Below are 25,297 nucleotides of genomic sequence, written 5' to 3' on the forward strand. Positions count from 1 at the left end.
GACCCAGTTTGGCTGGCTCCTCCAAAAAAGCGCCTTTGAATGTCTTTGACAGATATACATGTATGGCACTATACAAATGCTGTGCATCATCATCATCATCATCAAATTGAACCTCTTTTGTTAGGGATTTGTGTCATAATTGGCTCTCCAGGGTTGAATTACATCTTGAGCCTGATTCAAACCCAACGTCAGAATAACCAGCTATACTGCATGTATGTCTTAAGTGCCTTAAGAATAACCAGATCATTTCCATTATCATTTTGCTGATGAACTTAGTTGTTTCAATTATGTCATCCCACATATTTTCTATATCTTTCATTTTTTTCAGGTGATCTAGATGATGATTTCCTGACCCCTCTATCCACCCCACCACAAGAATCCACAGATACTGTCGCAACTGATACTAAAGTAGATTCCTTGACTGCGTCGAGCTCAGGGATTGATATAGCTGATTTTGGTAGCAGCGCCCTTACTGCTGAAGCTTTCAGGGACAAGATGTACGACAGGTAAGATGGGATGTTGATGGGTGTCGTTTATATACCAAATTCATTAAGTAGTCTGTTTCCGTTGTGGTAATTCCCATAGAAAGTCTGCAAAGCAAATTTCTGCCACATCAACGTCAAGATGGCATATAGCCAATTAACTCATTGAGTGCTTTGTGCACGCTACGTATCCTACTATAACATGCCACACTCGTGCTCGCACATCTACTGTTGATTGCTTTGTGCTTGCATTGTTTCCTACCCTCGCCTGCTTCGTGCATGACTGCGCACATTTGGAATAACAATCATTGTTACGCTGTTTTGCACTGTATTGCGCATCGCATGCACGCCGTAATTAGCACTATTGTGTGCAGTGCGAACTCTGCTTTCTGACAGATCAACTTACTCACGCGGTTTACATTCGGCTTTTTCGAGTATTTCTACATTTTTTACAAGATATGGCTCCGCCTCTGAGAGGAAAGAGACCTAGGTTTTTTGATCCATACAAAACACTCCACAAAATGGAACTACTTGATACAACTCATATTTTAGCGGTAAAGATAATAACCAATCCATATAATGAGGACATCATTATAAGGGGTATGAAATTTCCTACAACTTTACTACACAATATTTTGTGGATAAACTAATCGTTAGAGAGTTACAAGCAATTGTAATCATGACTATTGAAAGGAGTGAATACGACTCGCGATCCCAAAATCAATGTGGCACAGGGGGGTTTTGTGGCTGGCACAGGGGATTAGCATCGGATTAGCACTGTGGCATTGGGTTAGTAGTGTGCGTGGCATGTTAAGAGTTATATATGAATTGTTTTATGTGTAGATTAATCAGTCAAAGCGGCTGACATTTATAGACGAGAGATATTACTCTTGGCAGAACTGGAATTTGAACTCACAACCTTTCAGTCATGAGTCCATTGCCCTAACCACTAGACCATATGACCTCTAGGCTAAAAAGAAATATATTGGTTAAAGCATCATAGATGATTTAAGACATCAACTACATGTTTTTAGACCGGCTTTAGTTAAGTCTATAAATCGATGAAAGAAAATAAAAAATTTGATAAACAGTGATTTACATGTATAACATGAGTGAATGATTAACTCTTTAATTTCCTTTTAATAGATACACACTGGATATGTCAGATCTTCAGATCCTTGTTGCGAAAGGCTCAGAAAACTGGCGTACAGCCCACTCCAGAGGGCTCTGTCCGTTCCAGGTCTTGGATAAGTTCTCCATTTCGGTGAAAGTTGAGCGTCGTTTGACATCCACAGCAGATCCTCAGTGGCCCAGTATGACACTGTCTGGAAACCTACCAAGTCTATCTATTCATATCAATGAGAAGAAAGTGAGTTACTGCTGTTGTTGTTGTCAGCGTTGTTCCTTCTTCTCTTCCTCTTTTTGAATTTTCCTCTAATTGCCCTTATTCTGAAGTTGGATTCATGTGGTTTGAATATGGATAGCCAATTATTAAATAACTCACTAACAGTAGAGATATAGTATTTCAGCTCATTTGACTCTCAAATCATTCTTAGTTGTCTAGAAAGTTTGAATAAGGTTATTGCTTCCATCATTGAAGATTCAGGAAAGAGCACAGTAAACATAAATATACAATGTAATCAAAGATTTGACACTTTTGGCTTTCCATAATTTTAGCACAGACTTATGAAAATACATATTTTATTGTTCGATATAGACATGAAATGAAGTATTCCAAAAATTTGCTTTGCCCAGTTGATCGTCAGTCTGGCTGCCACTGTGGAGCACCAGATTTGCTCATGGTCGTAAATATTGGAAATAGAAAAGATAATCTTCTTTCTAAGTAGTAACCAGTTGAATATTGCATCAATTTTTGTTGATTTTCTCAATATTGCAGATTCAAGCATTGAATAAATGCATGAAGATCATGTCTGGATCCAACAACCAGACAGGGATTTCCCCTGCTGGGTATTCCCCTCCAATCATCACAACCGCCACCACCACTGCTACCACAGAACATCCAGCAACTCAAGGCAGAACTCATCGTGCAAGGTGACACTCAACAACCATTTATTTTCTTGGGCAGTAATTGCAATTTCAAGAGTCATATTTCTGTATTTTTTTCATGTAAATTTCTCTGCATAATATGCAGTTTATGAAGTGTTTACGTCAAGAACAAAAGGAGAAGAAGAAGGACACAAATGAATAGGAAGATGAAGAAGGAGAAGCAGAAACAAAAGGAGAAGGAGAAGAAGAAGAAAAAGGAGAAGAAGAAGGAGGCAGGAGAGGATGAGGTTTGAGTCAGAAGCTTGAATTTCCTTTTGATTTTGTTATTTTCCACAGTCAGTCGGATCTTGAGGCTACCATACATGCCAAAACACAAGCCATTCTCGAAGAATCCAAGCTCCTTGAGATGCAGTTCTCAGTTGATAAGGTTTCTTTGGCCATCCAAAGTCGAGGTTAGTATGCCTGATTGCTTCTAATGCTACTCACAGTGCACATAATTAAGCATGTGTGGGACTATGCCCAAATTTTTGACCCTACAATTTCAGCTGAAATTTGATATTTTTCTAATGTGAGCTGTGGACCTTATTTTCATAAGATTATTAGATAATTTGATAATTTGATATATGATACAATTATTCAAATTGACTCAATCCTTCTGAAGGTTACAGCACTGTACACGATGAAGCATGTGTGGGACTGTGCCCAAATTGTCAGCTTGGCAGTTTCAGCTGATTTTTTGTTTTTTAATGGAAGTAGTGGACCTTATTTTCATGATATTCTTCCAAACTATGTAAAGTATTTGATACTGTATCTTTTTTAACTCGGCTTTTTGAGATGTAGAATATTATAAGAAAATCTATGCAATAGACTTTGTGTAGTTCTCAATGCACATTACATTGCATCAGACAGAATATAAATATATGAATTAAAGATGAATTCCAGTTCGGGTAACAATCTCAAAATGACGTTTTACAGAATCTAATATAATGACCACCCAAGTGTCTGTGTGAATAAAAAATATGTGCCACAGGATTCTGGAAGAAATTGTGTAATTGCTGAGAAATAAGCAAAATATGTGCAGATTTGGTCACTTCCGTTGGGTCTTTATTCCAGCAATAATAATACACTGTCCCACGTGTGCTTATCTGTGTTGGTGATCTTCAGTGTGATGGTATTTCAGCTTAGATTTAATGATTTCACAAAGTTCAGTTTATGTAACTGTACCAGATCTAGATCCACGATGATATAGTCATACTTAACCTTGGTTTTACAGACTTTCTCACGAACTTAGTGTTGTACTGCAACTACTATCATTTAGCTTTAAGCAAATGCCCATCAAGATAGTAATTACAAAGATAGTAAAATAATTCTTAATTCCTCTAAGATATAACTTCACTTATTTACTTCCCTCTCTGTTCTGGTTCCAGGTCGTTGTATATCAGAGTTCCAGGTCTCACAAGTTAGAGCAGACCTCATCAAACGTCCCTTTGATTCATCTATATCTCTGAGTGTACATAGTCTATTAGTCATCGATGCCCTCCAGCAGTTTGGACCCGACTTTGAGCTTCTTCTTGCCTCACATAGAGACCTCAGGTCAATAGTGATATAATATTGACTGGCCTTGAGGGGAACATCAAATATATTGCCAGCAAAAGAATCATATTGGCCCGAGTCTTTAGACGAGGGCAATATGGGTCATTTAAGGGCAATATATTTGATATTCCCTGAAAGAAGAGCCAGTCAATATTTTTATTATCATCCAAATCAGATATCTAGAGCAAAAATCATGATAATGGGGATATTTCTTTTAAAAATAGAGTTCTGTTGTGTCATGTTAATATCGGTCTAGGCTCTGCACTTTACCATTATGAGGTACTTGCAAGCGCTCGGATCCAGTGTTGTCTTTATTATGACGTATTGTTGGTGCGCGGATCCTTATGAAGCGTATCTCTTTATACGCATCCACAAATGCCCGGATGTGAGACCAGGGAAAATACAAAGGTATATTTTGCGTCGTCTCTGCATGCAAAGTAAATACGCACATTGAGACTGAGGAAAATACAAACAATATACCTACCCTTCCCGATATTCAGAAAATGTAGGGCAATACGGTTTTGTAAATGACCAGCTCAGATGCGTGATACGGGTGATAATACTAATTACCCGTATCAGACATCTGAGTCTAAAGACTCGGGCCAATGTGATTCTTCTGCTGGCAATATATTTGATATTACCCTCAAGGCCGGTCAATATTATATAAATATTCCATCCTTGCATAGTGTATGTTATACAAATCATACACATGATCAGGGGCATTAGTAAGGATTATCTGCCCTTGGGGGAACTTTGGACTAGATTGAAACTCATGAGATGAAGCTGCATGTGTGTTGGACAGTTTAATACAAAGATTGAGAGAAATTTGTGCATACTTTGTATTATGATATAATTGAGTGGTCCTTGTTTCTTGATAAGTCATGAACTCCTTTTTTTTATTCAACCTGCTAAAGAATGGAGAAATAGGTAATATGAATAGCAGCTTGCAGAAGAAATTTTTTATACCATTTGTATAAGAATAGCACAAAAGTAAAACTTGAACAACTGATTGTTCTGTGTTTCGTTCATGGAATTTTGCAATAGTTTTATGTGTTTCTATATTATTTTGCTATGATAAATAAACATCTTGTTGAACTTCACTTTTTAAGCATTTGCCAATAACCAGGAATCAGAATTGACTAGTAAGCTTGATGCAACAGCTGTTACATTTGGTAAAACAACATAATGGTGAATGCCTGGGACTGAACTCGAAGTGTAACATATCAGACTGAAGTTGATATGTAATAAAAAAAAAAAACAATGTTGATTTCAATACATCAGATGAAGATAAAATGTAATTGAAGGTGAATTATTTTGTTGTTGATACAAACCTAAAATGTTGCTTGAATTGAATTTGAAATAACTTTTGATCATTTTTCTCTGTGATAGTATGCATGCCCCAAGCGGAAGCATTGTCGATAGCGAAGCCTCTACTCCTCGATCCCTACAATCACCCACATCACCTCGGTCACCAGCCTCCCCTGCTGAGAAGATGATGGAATCAACCTCACATGCTGAACTGGCTTCTGCCATCTATAGAAAAATGGGGGCCCAAGGCAAAGGGGGTGAGAAAATTATTACGAATACCTTATTAACCAGAACTATTTTTTTTCAGCTGTATTGAAATCAAGGAAATTAGAAAATTCAAATGTCATTGTTAAATATTTTGTTATTCAGGGCTCCGTAACACAAAGATTAGCGATCAATCGCTAAATGAACTGACCAATCAATATCAATGTTACACGTGCATTAGGTTTGAAATATAGACCAGGGACCAATCAGTGCGGTTCTTGAATATTTGCGATTAATCGCAAACCTTTGTGTTACGGAGCCCAGATGTGGGGTTTGAAATGCAACATTATTTTTGAAGTCCATTTTAATAATCTTACTAAAAAAAAGTTGGATCTCAAGTTTTAATTCTTATAGATTATAGATATTTTATGATGAACATATTTTTTTTAAAGTTTAACAAATGAAATTGGACAGCATTTATCTTTCGCCAAGTCCACAAGATAATCATTGATAACTATCTTGAAAGTATATGAAAGTTTAATAATTGTGCTTGATTTTTATCTTGTATTTGACAATCGACTTGTTTATCATTTCATTGAGAAATCCGAAAGAAACTTAGAAAAATAGCTCAAAATTAACCAAGAGGGACTCTCTTTATTTGAATGTGTTTTTAATTTATGTTTTGAACATTCAGGTAATCAATCTGCTTCCTTACCTGTCCCCCCTCATGCTGTCTCCCCCATCGACTGGTAAATACAAGCGAAGTGAAGCGCTCATGTCAGTGGAATTACAACATAAACCTTTCACACATCGTTTAAACCAGAAAATAGTATTGGACTAAAGAGTTATTCCCCTTTTTATTTGAATGGGTATTTCATTTGATTTATTATACATGCAGGTACTCAATCTGCCTCCTCATCCATCCCGCCTCCTGCTGCCTCTCCCATCGAGCCTGTGGTTACCGATAGGGAAGCCCTGATCTCTGTGGAATTGCAATTCATTAGTCCAGAATCACCGTCACGTGCCCAACGGAATGGTTCATCAAAGGTCTTCATCATCCATTTCAATACTTTGGATGTCATAGGTAAGGCAGGGTGTGGGTTTTGAAAACTTCACACTGTATAACTTTACTAAAATGACGTACATTATGCACAATGTAATATCATGCATATCTGCATATATATATATATATGTGTATAGTCAACCATGTATAAGTAAAATCTGCTTTGGTTGATGAAAAAATAATTTACAACAGCCTTTGCCCTACATGACTTGAGATTAATGAGATGGGATTCCTGCTTAACCCTAAATCTCCCGGGGTATTTTGATTCTTGTCATTCCCGGGGGGCATTATGGCCCCCCCTTAAGATCTCGGCCGCCGATTGCGCGAGCGACGCAAAAATTTGCACGCTGGTAGTGTGCGATGTAATCTACAAGGCTGTATGGTAAAATTTTCCAAAATAATGAGATTTTATTTTATATGAATAAATTATGCTAATTTATGCATAAATCATACTTTTTGCTCTAATTCACTATATAAAGCTCCTAGAATGCTAATTTTTGGTAAAAATTTTCTTTGTAGCATTCTTAACAATCGTAATTCAAAAAAACTTTGGTTTGGAAATAAATTTCTTATGTATTTTATTGTTTTATGAATTTCTTATGTATTTCCTTGTTTTTTTTACTTTTTGTTTTTATTGTTTTTTCAATGGAAATTGTTCCAGACATAATTCTGATCATAAACAAGGCAAAATTAATTAAGTTTAATCAGTAAAAGTAGAAATAATGATACATTTATGAATTTTGGCTAAATACGCAATTTGCATTGGATTTGTACATGAAATCACGTTTATGAGCAATTTTGGGTCTGACATGCACTTGCATAATGTTGCGTAATGTTGTAACCGCGTACCCGGGCGTCACAACTTTGGTCTCAAAATTTGCGCGAGACTTGAATGTAAAAAGTCAGTGAGCTGCGAGGTGAAAAAATTTCGCGCAGCAGATATATCGCGAAAATTGTTGAGGGGGGCCATTATGGCCCCCCCCCGGAAGAATTAGGGTTAAGATGCAGCTGGGATTTATCTGATGAGCCTGAGCCAAATAACATTGGTGTTCACATCAAACTGGTTCCCCATTTCACACCTGGGTGGAGAGTGGCAAAATGTAGGTTGATGTCTTTGTCAAATGATGCTCTTATACTAGTGGCATTCACATACACAATGTCGCTATTACAAGGCAGTGTCAGAACCACTACTGGCTACACAACAACTCAGCGCTTGGAATGTTATAACTTTTTAAAAACATTTTATGCAATTTTGTCATTGTTATGTCTCCTTTCTCTCCCCCTTATGTCTCCTTTCTCTTTCCCTTATGTCTCCTTTCTCTCTCCCTTATGTCTCCTTTCTCTTTCCCTTATGTCTCCTTTCTCTCTCCCTTATGTCTCCTTTCTCTCTCCCTTATGTCTCCTTTCTCTCTCCCTTATGTCTCCTTTCTCTCTCCCTTATGTCTCCTTTCTCTCTCCCTTATGTCTCCTTTCTCTCTCCAGCCAATCAAGAGACGATAGTTGAATTACTGTCGTTCTTCCAGCGAGCCTTCCCAGAAGATGAGAATAAACCAAACCAACCTCCTTCTGATCCATCCAGCTTCACCAACTCATTACTAAGAGAAGCTAGCATCATAGAGGTACCATTAACTGGCTACATTCATAGACCCATGTATCCTACTACAGGTCAAATTTCTGTTGTTTATTTCATGTGTAATCTACAATGAAGGAATGCTAATACTTGTAATCTGCAATACAAGAAAGATAGGGTGCTTGTCAATTCTGTCTTAAAACAGCAAGCAATGTGCCGTTTGGCAACCATTTTCTCACCCTTTTTGCAGCTGTTTCTACTCCTTTGAAAAATTGCTATAAAACCAATGAAAAATTGATTGTTTTTAATTTTGGCTGCTCTGTTGAAATGTGATTTTTTTCCATTTTGCACAACTTTTTGCAGCTGTTTCTACTCCTTTGAAAAATTGCTATAAAACCAATGAAAATTGATCGTTTTTAATTTTGGCTGCTCTGTTAAAATGTGATTTTTTTCCATTTTGCACAACTTAGCTCTCACTGTGAATAATGTGACCTAGGAATGTAATGTATAGTCTTGGCATGTATAGTACACTGGTTTGATTTAATTCATGGTCTAATTTTGTTGTGAACTATGGAAAGCCAAAACTTGGCACACAAAAATGCTAATTATTCAATTTATCAGCACATTCGGCATTCAAATTATTAAAAAAACTCAAAGAGATCACTAGTAGTTTTCTTCAACTTTAAAGACGAAAAAGCAAAAAGGACATAAGTAAATATTAGGAGCTTATGCAGAATACCAAATCAACAGCTAACATCAGGTGAGGGGGGGGGCAACTATCATTCATCCCCCTCATGAATGGTTTACATGGCCTGCAACATAATACCCTTCGTTCTCTCTTCCTATCAAGCCTTACAACGACCAAGTCCCCAGCTAAGATCCAGGGGGGGGGGGCAGCCCAGTCACACCCCGCAATATTAATGAATGGTTTACTGAGGTATTAACATAATACCCCTTCTCTCCTTATTCATTCACCCTACCAAGCCTTCAAACACCCAGACTGGCACCATGACAGATATCGCAGCAGACTTCCGTTGCCTGAACATCGTCTTAGTCAGGGGCATCATGGGTAATAAGGTCAAAGGTCAGAAGGTCGCTACAGCCACTGTGAGGGAAGCTCATATACAGGCAGCTCTGGGTGAGTGTCGCAAATAGAAGGGCTTAAATCACATCAGTGATTTTGAGAAAAGCGATGTTTAATTAGTTTCCATTGAGCATTTACATAGAGATGAGGTTACGTGTTACTTTGTTTTATTGACAATGGGAAATTGATTTGGTTGTTCTTTAATGAAGGCTTTATGGGTTTTCAGAATCTGTAAACATTTAAATGGTCAAAAAGTGTGTTACAACCATGTCTTTTTCAACCCTCAATATATTCTAAATGAAAATGTTTTATATAACTATCAAACAAAAATAAATCACTCCTTGCTCTTTTGCTGTATGAAACATCAGATCAGAATCAGCCATATTTTATTATTTCTTTCTGGGTATTAATCATTAGGTAGCTACCAGGCCCCATTATACAAACAAAACAATGGTTCATGCTTGAGATTTATATTTTCAAGGAAATAAATGTGTCATGTATATGTTTGTAAATAAAGTTGTAAAATGTTAATAATGAAAATGAGGGTATTTCACATTTCTGACATTTGATTTTCATCCAAAGCAGAAAAACCCTTACTTTTTGAAAGATGTTTTTTTTCTGTTTACTAGGTGAGGAGATGAGTGTAGAAGGGTTTCTTGGAGGTCTCCAGCTCTTAGACTTAACTCCAGAGGGCAGCAGACACCAGAAGGTCTTCAGTGTTGGACAAGACCCAACAACTATTGACCAGAGCTCTGCTGATATCTCTTCGCTACTGAAACCCAGTGACCAGACGGACTCTACTGTTGATTCCTCATCAACGTTCACCCCAGTCAAAGAGGAAGAAACCAAGGGTGACAAGGACAACCTGAAGGCTCTTACCTTCAATTTCAGGAAACAAAGACAAACAGCCACGTCTCTTGGGTCTTCCATCAAGATACAAGTTGGTGAGGAGGATACTGACGAACAGATGAACCTGTCACTTCATCTCGCATCCCTCTGTTACATCCATGTTCCTCGGTTCCTACATGAGGTCACTCTGTGCATGGATGAGTTTCAGAGCTCAATCGCCAACCTTGCCAACTCCATTCAGAAGGCAGCGAGTGATGCAGCCAGGGAGTTGATCCAGTCAAAGATGCCCGACCTTGTGACATCCTTCTCCCCGAGTATGTTCAACACAATGATGGAATCACCAGGACAGAGAGTGGATAAATTTGGTCATTCATCTGTGGACATGACTGATTCGCATATTGGTGCTAAATCGAATTCTAGTATGAACTTTGATATCATCATGGAGACTCCTGTCATCATCATCCCAAGGACAGCATCTAGCTCTGAGCTCCTTGTTGGCCACCTAGGTAAGATCAGCTTGACCAACAACGAGTCCTCAGAGATCAGTTGCGACATGGACATTGAGAGTGCTTCAGGACTGGACGTGTCTCCTGATATGACCCGCTTCTTCTTGAGGATTCAGAATGTGAACCTCTTTTCTTTCAACCATGATGATACAAACTTGCCATTGGATCAGAGTGTAACTAGTGTCACTTCTGACATCATGAGTATTGCATCCAGACCTTACTCAGGGACACCTATTCTTCATAACACTTCTCTTGAGGTCATTGTTAATCAGATTCCAGAAGGATCTGGTCCACCACTGATGGATAATAGCATGGCATTCCCGGACATTGAGGACAATGAATCACTTTTTGATCAACACTCGTCCACCTTGCAAGTTGTAGGTAAAGTGGTCACCCCTCTGAAGGTTATCCTATCCAAGCAGATCTATGAACAAATCTTACAAACACTTGATAACCTGACCTATCAGGAACCTACAAAGGTACCCTCCACCCCTGTTAGCTTAGAGAACACCAAGGATAGAAAATCAGGAATCTTCAATGTCAAGGAACTTGAGCCTCTTGGCTCTAAGACACCAGGACATCATAAAGTTACTGAAAGTACTCCCATACAACCTGCTGGAAGCAAAATAATGAGGATTTGTGCAAACTTTGCCATGCCAGACCTCTGTATTCAAATGCGAGGCGACCTGAGTGATGGCGATCAAGGAATTGTCAATGTGTGCTTTTCAGACTTCAGGGTTGATTACGAGAAATCCTGTCCAGCTGCAACATCAATAACCATCCTTCTGCAGTCTTTGGTCATTGAGGACCTCTTACAGAGTCCTGACTCTAAGCATCGGCAACTGGTCGCATCTCGTGGGGGCGCCAGTCGCTCGAGTAGCGGCCCCTTGGCCAAAATGGTCCACTCCACGTCTTGTCCCTCTGTGACGGCCATGCCGGCTGTGTCGCCCATCAGACCCAGCTCTGTACCTTCGGAGCTGAACAACCCTGATCAGTATTATGCTCCTCAATACAGTAGGCAGACAAGCAGTAGCAGCAGGGGTATGTACCCTTCTACACCACCTCCCTCTCTCAACATCTCCCTGGAAGACATCAACGTGTCGGAGGAATCCGTTCCCACCAGCGATGCCTTGGTACAGATCAGAGTTCTCTTGGTGGACAAGAAGAGTTCAGAGTATGCTACCAAGTACAAGAAGGTGAGAATGGAAATTCAAGAGTAAAATGATCAAAGCTAAGAGGATTTGAAGATTTGTCAAGTATACTGCCTAAAAATCAATTTTAAGTTTACCTTGTGCATTGTACATTATAATGTTTTTGTGCAAACATGAGGCTTCTGTATGTCATGTTTCTTCATACATTATGTACAGTATCTTGTGTATCTGTCGATACTGATTTTCATGTATACCTGAGTATCTTTAGTGGTAGCTATGAAGTATGTTTAGTCCTATTCTTTAATTTGTTAAGAGACTGATCCTCCGGGGAAACTTTTCATAGAGACTGACAACTGTTAAGTTGGTAACCACATGTACAAGCAGCAATTGTAACCGGGCTCTGCCACCAAAGGAACTCAAGGTTGTCATGTCACTTGCAATAATGGCAAATTCACCAGAATAAGTTGAAACTCTCCCTAAAATGAGATCCTGTCCCAGATGTTTGATGTTGAATTACTATGAATATCCTTCCTTCTGCAGACCAACCAGTTTGTTGATGTGGAGTTCAACCAGCTTGACATCACCATCAACCAACAGACGTGGGTGGTTCTCCTTGATTTCTTGGGTATCGGAAGCTCTCTACCCAAAGACAACATCCCACAGCAGACACCGACTAGAACCAGTACCACACATAGACAGTCATCTGAAATACAACCACAACCAACTCAACAAACAAGTGAGTTTGTTCCAAGTCTATATTATAGCATATCTGTGTGTTTGAATGGTTGAAAGTCATTGGCCCGAATTCACATAGGTATTGTTGAAAACCATCGGTTGAACCCATGGTTTATGCAGATTTCCTGTATAATTCATGTTTCATTTCCCGTGTACATGTAATGTATATAACAAAATGCCCAATGCTGATGCGCATTTTGTCACAGTGTGGCAAATGGATGCCTGTTGCCATGTTTAAGCACACTATTTGATTCCTTAGTACAATGTTTTGAATGAATGAGTCCACTCTTCAAAACAGTAGACTCGTTAATAAACCATGGCAACAGGCGTAAATTTGGCGCACATTGGTCATTGTTCATTATACCTGGTATATAAGCGTAATTTATACAGGAAATTTGCATAAATCATGGGTTCAACTGATGGTTTTCAAAACCACCTTTGTGAATTCGAACCATAATGTTTCTAATTCACACAGAGCTAATCCAGCTGTTGGAGAAAGTTGATATATCAAACATATTTCATGTATTCAGAATAACTCCCAACATAGAATTTGCTAGGCAAAAGACTGTTAGATTAATTTAATACCACATATGCCATACAAAAGAACATTTCCGTAATGCATCATGAGTTGCTTTCTTTCAGATAGTTTGTGTATATGAACAGACTTCTGTGAGAAATGAAGTACATGTAGAATAAAGTGAAAACATATTCTGCTTATAGAGAGTATATTAAGAACTACTGTTGCTATATTTTTCATCCATCTGTTGATCAGTCGCAGAAGAACCAGATGGTAACAACATGGAAATGCAGGTTCACATGGCTTCTCTTTCTCTAATCCTCAACAAACCGGACTACGAGCTCGCAAAGGCCAGCGTGTCAGAGGTCAATGCTCACATAACCAACGTGGAGGGGAACCTAGATGTCAAAGGTCACATGGGGAGCATGTCCGTGCTTGACCTGACCCCGCATGGAAGGCTGTATAGGGAGAGGTTCACTACAAAAGGGGAAGAGGCTCTCAGCTTCCATATATTCAAGTAAGTCGAAGGAAAGTTTACTGGAAGTGAGTGGGATATTTTCCATTTTAAAGCCTATATGCAAACACTCTAACAAACCAATGAGTCTATAAAATACTGTTTTAGAATCAAGTAACGGCGTTGCAGTCTTCTTCTTATTACATAATGGTAATGTACATGTATATTCATTTGTATATGTATATCTTTATGATTTTAAAAAATCTGTCTCCGTTCCAAAGAATGAAATGGATTAGGTATATACATGTATGCAAATCATATTAGGAAAAATAGTTAACCCAATATTGCTAAGTCAATTTGTTTGCATTGTACACTTGTTTTTAAGCTTAATGTTGGTTCCTGTGCCATGTTTTTTTAATCTTATTTTATAAATCATCAATGCCAAAGTATCTCCATGTATGTCTATGGCATAGTATGTACACATATACATCCAGGTGTGAATATCAAGTGGAGCGTTGTGGCCCGGTGGATTAGATTTGTCTTCTGAGGTAAATGGGTACCGGCAGGAAATAATTCCTCAAAACGATGTGTGCACCTGAATAGGTAGCCTAGCTTAGCCGGGTAATGATAATAGCAGGGTCCTCTGGGAGAACAGTTTTCGGAATTGAAGTGGCTACCCTGGGTAAATATATCGTTATTATTCTAAAAAGCTGGGGTAATAATAATAGCAGGGCCCGCTGGGAGAACAGTTTTCAGAACTGAAGTGGCTACCCTGGGTAAATATATCGTTATTATTCTAAAAAGCTGGGGTAATAATAATAGCAGGGCCCGCTGGGAGAACAGTTTTCAGAACTGAAGTGGCTTCCCTGGGTAAATATACGTACTGGTATATTGTTATTATTAATTGTATTACATTATGCAACATTTTTTCAGGTATGGAAAGCCTGACAAGGAATCGCTGAGAGAGTTTGATATCAGTGTAAAGCTGAGGATGTCAACGGTCCGATATGTCCACACCAACCGATTCCAGTCTGAAGTAGTAGCCTTTGCACAGCAATTCAACCAACTTCAAGAAGTCCTTAGCACAATGAGGGCTGCAGCTGCTGGGCATAAGGTAATGATGGTGATGATGATGGTGATGATGATGGTGATGGAGATGATGATGATGGTGATGATGATGGTAATGATGGTGATGATGGTGATGATGGTGATGTTGGTGATTATGATGATGATGGTGATTATGATGATGATGGTGATGATAATGATGATGGCGATGGTGATGGTGATGATGATGATGGTAATGATGATGATGATGATGTTGGTGATGATGATGGTGATGATGGTGATGATGTTGGTGATGATGATGATGATGGTGATGATGATGATGGTGATGATGATGATGATGGTGATGATGATGGTGATGATGATGATGGTGATGATGATGATGATGATGATGGTGATGATGATGGTGATGATGATGATGATGATGGAGATGATGATGATGATGGTGATGATGATGATGATGTTGGTGATTATGATGATGTTGGTGATGATGATGATGATGATGATAGTGAGGATGATGATGATGTTCGCGATGATGGTGATGATGATGATGGAGATGATGATGATGGTGGTGATGATGATAATGATGGTGATGATGATGATGGTGATGGTGATGATGGTGATAATGATGATGTTGGTGATTATGATGATGATGGTGATGATGATGATGATGGTGATGATGATGGTGATGATGATGGAGATGATGATGAGGAGGAGGAGGATGACGATGACAATGATCACAGGATGGTTGTGGTGATAATGGTGATATTGATGATTGTAATGATGATGGTTGTTGTGGTAATGGTGGTTGTGATGTAAATGGTGATGGTGTCGACCATGATAATGATAATGATGTTAATGATGCTGAAGTTTATTCTGATGATGCAGAGGAGAATGATGATGACAATGCAATTATATGTCATGATGATGATGATGACAGTTGTAATTATGAGGATGGTGGTTATGATTAGGCCCGTTTCGGGTACACGTGTACACGCACCGTCAAGTCAGTGCACGTGTACTAAATTCCATCACCGTGTACACGGTAGCATCTGCATAAAGCTTGCATGGGACTATAAAGTCAGTGAACAAGCTCACAGCCTCACATTAAATCTTAGTTCTCAGACACTGCACATGTTTTAATCACTAATATGTCAATATATTTCAATTAACCTAGAGTGAGTTCACTTCCAAAATCGCCGATTTAATCCACATTCATTCTGGAGACTCAAGTTTCTGTACCACGAAATAGGTCTGCTCCGGTCTCGAAAGCGTTGCTCAATCACACTCAGAACCAATTTGAGAATCACCAATTGCGACAGCGATCATTGCTACAACTTACGTGTTATACGCTCGTACACATGTGCTACAAGCCTACATACAAACGCTCCTCAAATTGGCAGTAAAATAATGAAACTTATTCCATAACTTCAGTTACACTTAATTCTGCAGCGATCTGTGCATGCTTGTATGGTACAGTATACAAAATGCGCATCCAACGAGCGTCTGCGCTAGCGTATAGCTAGGGCACTGATTTTCTTTTGCATTCTTAATTAATTTAATGCGCTGCTAAGCTGAGTAAACTTTTTAATAGCACCAATTTTGTGGATTGATACTTCAAACTTCTCAGGTAAGCTTTAAAACCGTGACTTAGGCTATACATAGACCCCTTTTTATGACATGTTGATGCGGGTCCGTGTCGACATGAAAACGTTACTCGCTCTCACAGTGTTTACGTGTACACGACCGAAAAACATGCCGTGTACACGTGCATCAAAAATGGACTTTCAAAACGGGCCTTGTTATGATGATATTAATGGAGATGGTTGTGATGGTGTTGGGATGATCATGACTTTCAGTCTTTTAACAAGTGAGTCCAGTTGCTCTGGGGAAAGTATTCCAGATAATTTTTTATTTTGTAATTTTATTTCCATGGATATATCTACAGTTTAGTTAGTATTCATATTTTTATTATCATTTGTGCATTTGTCACATTATGCTTCAATGTCAACCACCATGCTAATTCTGCAGGTGTTTGTGGAACCGACCCGTTCCGCTCGCATCATGCTTGACGTCCAGGCCGGCTCTCCTGTCATACTAGCTCCTGTCGGCTCCCAGTCCAAAGATCTGCTAGTCATCAATCTCGGCAACCTGACTCTGCGCAACCAGTTCTTACTGTCTGGGACACCTGGAACCATCACCCACAAGACATGTCCTCCTAGACCCAGTCCTGAGGACTCCAAGGCCTCTGAAGGATCTTCCAAACCTGCCAGAGAAACACCCAGGAAGGTGGCAACTGGTACAGCCCACGGTCTGAAGCTCGAGGACAGTCCTGGACTGGGTCTAGGAACTGCACCTGGTGTCTTGACAAGAACTGCTCCATCAAAGCCAATTCATGGACCGCAATATCAATCAACTCCAAAGCATTCTTCAAGAGTATCTGAAAAAGCAAGTGAAGTGGAGGTTGATGGGAGCAGCAAGGAGGAGAATATGAGGTGTCTCCTGGACTGTATTCATATAGATCTTGAAGACATGGATCTCTATTCTGCAGAGAGGGTCTCGCCAACTGATTTTGATGTTTCTGATGGAACGGCTCTGATCTTCCCCTCTTTCATTGTTCAAAGGAAGGTTAGACATCCTTTTGAATCTTTTGTCTATATATTTTAAATATTTAGTCCTATCAAAATATATAGTCCTATTTCAGCTGTTTTTTACCAAATCAGTGTAGCATCAGTTTTTATTTTCCAAAACCAGGAATATATCCAAGACTACAGTATAACCTCTTGGTACACTTGCATTGTTTGTATGTAAATTATATGTATGAACTTGTAATCGATTGCAAATCAATTTGGAGTTGAAAAAAAAATCAGTCGTAAGTCTTGCAATAATTACAAATTTGCTCTTGATCACTAATCTGCTTCTTACAACAAGCATTAAAAAAATCAATTTGCACTAGTTACAATTGATACATCAATTATGAATTTGAATCTGTAACATGCAATTGATCACAAGTATTTTCTTGCAACACCCTGCAAGTCTAACCAACAGTTACCTAGTTGTAATTCTGTCTGTTTGATGTGTCTTTTCAGGGTGGGAAGCTGTTGAAGCAGACATGCTTACTGAAGCTACAGGTTGATAGGAATCTTGATATTGACATCAGGAGAACAGGTCAGGACTTCATCCTAATTTTCTTTTCCAAGTCTACAATTCTTTCAAATTCACCACAAATTCACAATATTGTAATCAATTCTTGGTCTATGTTTTCCCCAAAAAATCAATATGACAAATCACACAGCTTCAAACCATAGTTGAATAAAATGAAAATAGTGTTTTCAATGGTAGAGCTTTGTGAAAAAAATGATACCAAAATTATGAAAAACCTTTTCTAAGATGCAATTATCAGATCATTTGATAGATTTAAACCTTGTTATAAAAGAGATATCTTTTTAAGAAATATTAGCTATGTGTTGATTTTTAAAGACAATTTTTGTCAAAAGTAAATCGCATCAAGAGTCTTCACTGATTATCATAGATTTAAATTAAAGTATCATTATATCTTTATTATTTATAGAAAAATTCAATGTACTGGTACCCTCCTTCACCCATCGAGAGCAGTTATTTGTTACATTGTCTTTTTTGCATTTCTAAGATCTTCATATTATCTTATTCTTGTAGTTCCTGACATGGAGATAGATGGTCTCCTATCGTCGGTCCACTGCTGCCTAGACCTGTCCCAGTACCAGCTCATCCGAGGGTTCCTAGACCACAATCTTGGTGAGCCTCTGGAGGAGTTCCAACCGATGCCACGCCCTGCCAACCCAGAATCCCAGACAGTCCTCAGCGGACAGATCTGCACCAACATCTCCATGCATATCAACCTAGTCAATGTCACCCTCGAACTACTCCTCCAGCATGCGTCTGACCCCATCATTGGTCTCCGTGGTAGCGAGCCCGAGGAGGCGGTGCCCGAGAGGTCGTTGGGTCAGTTCAACTTCATGGAGTCCAAGTTCTCCTTTGTGAGCCAATCGAACGGGGCCAGGATGGTGGACCTGGTCTCTCATGCTATCAGGGCTTATGATACGAGATGGAAAGGTATGTGAGGGTATTTTGTCTTTTCTAAACAAAAGGAAGACTAATAAGGAGAGATAAGAATCAAGAATGATTAAAGAATCGCAATTGGTTTCTATATAACTTCAGGCTCGCTTTGCATACGGTGAATTGTCCATGCATCCGGTAATTATGCATGACAAATTTACTGGATGCATGGCTAGCCATCCATTGGTGATACTTATTCTTGGTTGCAAAACCCTTTTTCGGCAAAACATTCCACCATTCTATAAAACAGATGATACGTATGTTTATTTAATCCAATGGCAATCAAACTTGGTTGATTGAGGCACTAGGAGTAAAATCACATTGCATTGGTGTCATAGGTCACATGATGAAGTCAAAGGTCATTTAAGGTCAAAAAGCCAGTGTCATTAGAGGTCATATGCGTGGAGAAATATTCATGTTACATAATCATGGATAGGCAAGATAATCTGGCTATTTCCTTGTTTTATGTCAGGTGATTCAAGTAAGAAGAGAAGCAACGTCTTTGAAGAGATCTTGACCCCTACCAGGCATCACAGTCGTAACCCGAACCCTCTTCAATTAGAGCTTCACTATGCATCTCAGGCTGACAATACCAGAGCAACGGCTCTACTCAACAACATGAGGGTTGTATGTGTCTTTGACCTTCTCCTAGCCGTCAAGGATTTCTTACTGGCGTATGATTCACAGGCAATCCAAGGTAAGCGGTCTTTAGTCATATCAGCTTAAAGGGATGGTCCAGGCTGAAAATATTTATATCTTAATACATAGAGCAGAATTCACCGAGCAAAATGCTGAAAATTTCATCAAAATCGGATGACAAATAAAGTTATTGAACTTTAAGTTTAATGATAATAATAATAATAATAATAGCAGCATATTTACCCAGGGTAGCCACTTCAGTTCCGAAAACTGTTCTCCCAGCGGGCCCTGCTATTATTACCCCGGCTTTAGCATGGCTACCTTGATCTGGCGCTTGAGCATTCGAGGAATTTCTTCCTACCGGGTACCCATTCACCTCACCTGGGTCGAGCGCAGCACAATGTGGATAAATTTCTTGCTGAAGGAAATTAGGAAGTTTAGCAATATTTTGTGAAAAGAGTCGTCATGAATATTCATTAGGTGAGCTGATGATGTCACATCTCCTCTTGTTCTTTTGTATTTAATTATATGAAATTAGGTTTATTCAAATTTTTTCATAATTGTGTAAATGATATGGCTCCCTTATAATGAAATAAGTTGCAGCATTAACCCTAAATAGACTGGGCTATTTCGACGCCTAAGAAGACTGGGGGGAAGGCTGATGGGGGGGGGGCTGATTCAGCCCCCCCTTATGATCTCGGCCGTCGATCGCGCGATCGCGACGAAAATTGGCACACGCATTACCTATGGCATTATCTACAAAACTATAATATCAAATTCTGAAAAAAATCTCATGTCTCATTAATTATGCTAATTTATGCGTAAAATCATAAGTTTGCTCTAATTAATGAAATAATGCCTCTGAAATGCTAATTTTTGTTTCACATACTCTAGATAAGCATCTGATCAAATTGATTTAAAAAAAATTCCAAAATCACATTTATTTTCTTATGTATTCTATTGTTTTCTAAATTTCTTATGTATTTCTTTGTTTTTCGACTTTTTGTTTTTTATTGTTTTTTCAATGGAAATTGTCAGGGACTTTATTTTGACCATAAAAAAGATAAAATTAATTGATTTTAAGCAGTAAAAGGAAAACTAATGATACATTTATTAATTTTGGCTAAGAACACTATTTGCATTGGATTTGTACACAAATTCACGTTTTTGTCTCACCTGCGAAGCAAAGTGAGACTATAGGCGCCGCTTTTCCGACGGCGGCGGCGGCGGCAACATCAAATCTTAACCTGAGGTTAAGTTTTTGAAATGACGTCATAACTTAGAAAGTATATGGACCTAGTTAATAAAACTTGGCCATAAGGTTAATCAAGTATTACTGAACATTCTATTAGAGTTTCATGTCACATGACCAAGGTCAAAGGTCATTTAGGGTCAATGAACTTAGACCATGTTGGAGGAATCAACATCGAAATCTTAACCTGAGGTTAAGTTTTTGAAATGTCATCATAACTTAGAAAATATATGGACCTAGTTCATGAAACTTGGACATAAGGTTAATAAAGTATCACTGAACATCCTGCATGAGTTTCACGTCACATGACCAAGGTCAAAGGTCATTTAGGGTCAATGAACTTTGGCCGAATTGGGGATATCTGTTGAATTCCCATCATAACTTTGAAAGTTTATGGATCTGATTCATGAAACTTGGACATGATAGTAATCAAGCATCGCTGAACATTTTGTGCAAGTTTCAGGTCTCATGATTAAGGTCAAAGGTCATTTAGGGTCAATGAACTTTGGCCGAATCGGGGGTATCTGTTGAATTACCATCATAACTTTGAAAGTTTATTGGTCTAGTTCATTAAACTTGGACATTAGAGTAATTAAGTATCACTGAACATCCTGTGCGCGTTTCAGGTCACATGACCAAGGTCAAAGGTCAATGAACTTTGGCCGAATTGGGTGTATCTGTTGAATTACCATCATAACTTTGAAAGTTTATGGATCTCATTCATGAAACTTGTACATAAGAGTAATCAAGTATCACTGAACATCCTGTGCGAGTTTCAGGTCACATGATCAAGGTCAAAGGTCATGTAAGGTCAATGAACTTTGGCCATGTTGGGTTTTTTGTTGAATAACCATCATATCTCTGTAAGTTTATTGGTCTAGTTCATAAAAAGTGGACATAGGAGTAACCATGTATCACTGAACATCTTGTGCGAGTTAGAGTAGTATTCAAAGTCAGCACTGCTGCTATATTGAACCGCGTGATGCAGGTGAGACGGCCAGAGGCATTCCACTTGTTGAGTAATTTTGGGTCTGCATGCACTTACGAAATGTTGCGTAATTTTGGAACCGCATACCCGGGGGTCACAATTTTGGTCTCAAAAGTTGCGCGAGACTTGAAAGTAAAAAGTCAAAACGGCGGATTTATTGCGAAAAATGTCGAGGGGGGGCTGAATCAGCCCCCCCCCCCCAGTCTTTTTAGGGTTAAATATCTAATGCAATGAATCAGTTGTCAATCCAGTTTTTCTAGTTCTTGGAGGGAAAAATTTGAATAAGCCTAATTTCACATAATAAAGTACAAAAGAACTAGTGGAGATGTGACATCATCAGCCCACCTAATGAATATAGATGATGACTGTTTTCACAAAATATTTTGGAGCCAGAGCCCTTATTCATGTTGGCTGGAGTTTATGGAAAACATGTGTAATAGCAAAATCATTCAATCTTCAACAGGTTAAAGATTTCTGTATAAAAGCTATAAAAAGACACTATCCATTCTCCTTTTTAATGACTGATGAGAACTATCATTCAATGATGACACCATCTAGAAGTTTTATGTTAAATTTGAATCTCCTTGTAGAAGGTCAGTAAATACTAACCTAATTGATGATTGCCCAAAATGATGATAATGATCATAAATTGTGTTATAAAATAGATGTATTATTTCAAGCATCGTGATTGGCCAATACTCATCACATGACATCCAACTTTTTTGGTGCATTGCATGGCAGTGCAAAAAGGTGTGCAACGAAAATTGACATTGCAAGCTCAAACTGAACAGTGTAGTGGGAGAAGTCCAACAAAAGTGTACTGTAACTTTCTTAGAATTTGTTTCTGTTGCTTTTTTATAAAACAATAATGCACTTGCTCTGTCTTGAATAAAAGTACATGTAAATGTAGAGAAAGCTCGGTTTCTTCAGATGGTGCACACTCGGCAATTGCCGCCACCGGCTCGTGCACAGTGCGGCACCTATCTAAAGAAACCTTGCGTGCTCTGCATTTCCACTAACGTACTCGGCTGCATGCATTATTTGTATATTAATCAACATCCAGAGAATGGTGTTCTAAGAACAAAATATAATAAAAAGAAAATCTTACAAAATTACCGAGATATACCAATTTTGTCAAATATATTTAAATGTTGTAATCAATCCTATGACAGGAGCAGATGGAGCGAGTGCAAGGGCATCGTCAGAGACATCTACATCCCTGGATCCATCTACAGAGTCGTCTAACGTGACGATGGTTGATAAGAGCTCAAGATCACCAGTCAGTATCGGAACAGGCATACTCACCAAGAGGGTACCTCATAGAGAACAGGTAAATAGAAGATGGATAGACAGATACATGTAAATAGATGTAGATAGAAAGATATTCGATGGATGGACGGATGGATGGATAGACGGATGGATGGATGAACAGACGGATGGATGGATGAATAGAGATAGATAAATAGATAGATAGAAATATAGATAAGTAGATAGATGGATAGATAGATTGATTGATATTAGATGGATCGATGGATGGACAGGTGGATGGATGGATGGAGGGATGGATGGACAGATGGATGGATGAGTGGATGGATGGATGGATGGATGGATAGATAGATAGAAGGATAGATAGATGGATAGATATGTAGATAAGTAGATAGATAAATAAATAGATAGATAGATGAATAGATAGACTGGTAGATTAAAGAAAGAGTAAAGAAACAGCCTTTTTTTATGTATGATCAATAAAAATATCAACATCATCAGTCTCTATTGAAAGAAAATACTCTCCTACAGGATACCTCATAAAAATGGGGATGGATTGGAAGATAGAATGGAGAACTGAATTATTTAAAGAGTTAATGGGCATTTCCTTATATTTACAGGTTGAGAAAAACTCAGACTTCAAGGTGAATGTGACTGAGACAGAGTTTGTGATCTTGGAAGACACATCATCCAGTGATTCTAATGCTGTTATCCTCAAAGTAAGTAGTATCCACGTTTGCAGTGGTAAGTAACATTTACTTGATAAGTTTGCGTGGTTAACCATGTTTTTAGTTAGAAAAATATTGTGGATGTCTTTTGGAAGTTTATTCCATAGGAAAGGCCTAGCGTATTGAAATGATCATTCCTATTTACCTATCATATGCCTAGCTGAAGAGCACAGATACTTCATATGTTTAGGTAAACCTTCATGTGTTTTATTGTCACAATTATTCTCCCATCCTCATGACAGTCCACCTGTGCCGTACTGACCCACAAGCCCGTCTCGAAGGAGAACCCTTTCTCGTGCGGACTAGAAGGCTTAGAGATATTCTCCTGCCGTATGAGCAGTGAGCAGGACACTGCTCTCTCCATCGTTGACCCTAGTACCATCAATGTTGAGTTGAAGGGAACGTCGTCTCATGTGCATAGTGGACAACAGCTTGGAGGGCTTCTTGACATCATGGATGCACACGCTGTACTGGAGGTGAGCTGATTAACCTGTTAAGAACTACATTCTGTATTTATGCATTTGTTATGCCCCCGCAGACGAAGTCCAGAGGGGGCATTAAGCGTTGCCCCTGTCCATCCGTCCGTCCGTTCCCCCCACTTGGTTTCCGAGCAATAACTATAAAAATATTTAATGGATTAAACATTTTTGGGGTGTGTAGGTAGATGACACCAAAATACAGGCTACATGTAAGTTTGAATTCGGAGTTCGCATGTCAAAGGTCACAGCTCATTATATACATGTACTGTATGCGAGTTGGTTCAAAGGTCTTAATTTGTTCATTTTATATATATTATGCATATTGGTTTCTGCACGATATTAAGTTCAATCATGTTGAATGATCTTCTGATCATGTTAACCTGGGGCATCTGTGTCCTTGATGCTAGCAGCCTCTCTTTTACGATAGAAAAAAAGAAAAAAGCATTTGCCTGATTTGTATCCAACTAATGCCTCTATTTTGCAGTATTTGTTTGGTATGATTGGGATGTGTATGTTGAATCATTGAACTTACTGCAATAAATTTGAGGTGCCGTGGTCTAAGGCACATGACTACACCGTTGAAATCAGGGGTTTGATTTCTCGGCACGGCCCTTGAGCAAGGCATTTTAATCTGTGTCGCTCTTGCATCAAATGAATAAACATATGCTTTATGCATTATTGATACCAATGTGTTCTCATACCTGGTGGGTGTTTCATAAAGCTGTTCATAAAGTTACGCACAACTTTACGCACGACTGGTCATGTTCTTAGGTCATAACTCAATTATACAGGGATATCATTTAGCACAAGAAAGGATCACCAGTCGTGCATAAAGTCATTCGTATCTTACAAACAGCTTATGAAACACCTACTTGTAGTAATAAAAAAAAATACTACAATAAGTAGATATACCTGTATTGCTACATTTGAATGAAATCTTGCTGTCTTCGAATATTTTTGTCACTTTGACTTTTGGGCACTTTCACATTGAATCATTGATTCTTTCTAGGTTCACATTCAAGCTTTGAACATCCGGGTGTCCTACCATGACGCCCAGCTGTTCCTCAGCATCATGAACTCACTACCATCTCAGATGATCAAGAAACAACACTCTGAGGAAGATGAGGAAGAGGTAGAAGCTGTAGATAACAAGAGGAACGAGGCAGAAGAACAGACACAGTCAAAGTCTAAGATCAAAAGACAAAGTAAGTTTCACCATTTGAGCCCTTTGCAATCAATAATGAGTCAGGTTGCAAACTTATATT

At 38.7% G+C, this 25,297-nt stretch overlaps 1 protein-coding gene across 2 annotated transcripts in view; it reads left to right on the plus strand.

The window, feature by feature from the left end:
- Window positions 1-25,297, plus strand: part of LOC121427645 (vacuolar protein sorting-associated protein 13D-like) — a 110,245-nt gene that overhangs the window by 32,151 nt on the left and 52,797 nt on the right. For both annotated transcript variants that reach the window (XM_041624150.1, XM_041624151.1), the window contains exons 19-39: window positions 329-506; window positions 1,629-1,851; window positions 2,380-2,534; window positions 2,826-2,941; window positions 3,917-4,082; window positions 5,472-5,647; window positions 6,493-6,678; window positions 8,140-8,276; window positions 9,212-9,365; window positions 9,941-11,862; window positions 12,358-12,553; window positions 13,325-13,586; window positions 14,457-14,637; window positions 16,617-17,213; window positions 17,675-17,753; window positions 18,261-18,677; window positions 19,153-19,377; window positions 22,732-22,889; window positions 23,446-23,544; window positions 23,796-24,029; window positions 25,042-25,237. In XM_041624150.1, coding sequence (XP_041480084.1) covers window positions 329-506; window positions 1,629-1,851; window positions 2,380-2,534; window positions 2,826-2,941; window positions 3,917-4,082; window positions 5,472-5,647; window positions 6,493-6,678; window positions 8,140-8,276; window positions 9,212-9,365; window positions 9,941-11,862; window positions 12,358-12,553; window positions 13,325-13,586; window positions 14,457-14,637; window positions 16,617-17,213; window positions 17,675-17,753; window positions 18,261-18,677; window positions 19,153-19,377; window positions 22,732-22,889; window positions 23,446-23,544; window positions 23,796-24,029; window positions 25,042-25,237 — 6,057 coding nt within the window. The remainder of the gene's footprint in view (window positions 1-328; window positions 507-1,628; window positions 1,852-2,379; window positions 2,535-2,825; window positions 2,942-3,916; window positions 4,083-5,471; window positions 5,648-6,492; window positions 6,679-8,139; window positions 8,277-9,211; window positions 9,366-9,940; window positions 11,863-12,357; window positions 12,554-13,324; window positions 13,587-14,456; window positions 14,638-16,616; window positions 17,214-17,674; window positions 17,754-18,260; window positions 18,678-19,152; window positions 19,378-22,731; window positions 22,890-23,445; window positions 23,545-23,795; window positions 24,030-25,041; window positions 25,238-25,297) is intronic.

Source organism: Lytechinus variegatus, chromosome 14 (assembly GCF_018143015.1).
Source record: "Lytechinus variegatus isolate NC3 chromosome 14, Lvar_3.0, whole genome shotgun sequence".
Taxonomy (NCBI): domain Eukaryota; kingdom Metazoa; phylum Echinodermata; class Echinoidea; order Temnopleuroida; family Toxopneustidae; genus Lytechinus; species Lytechinus variegatus.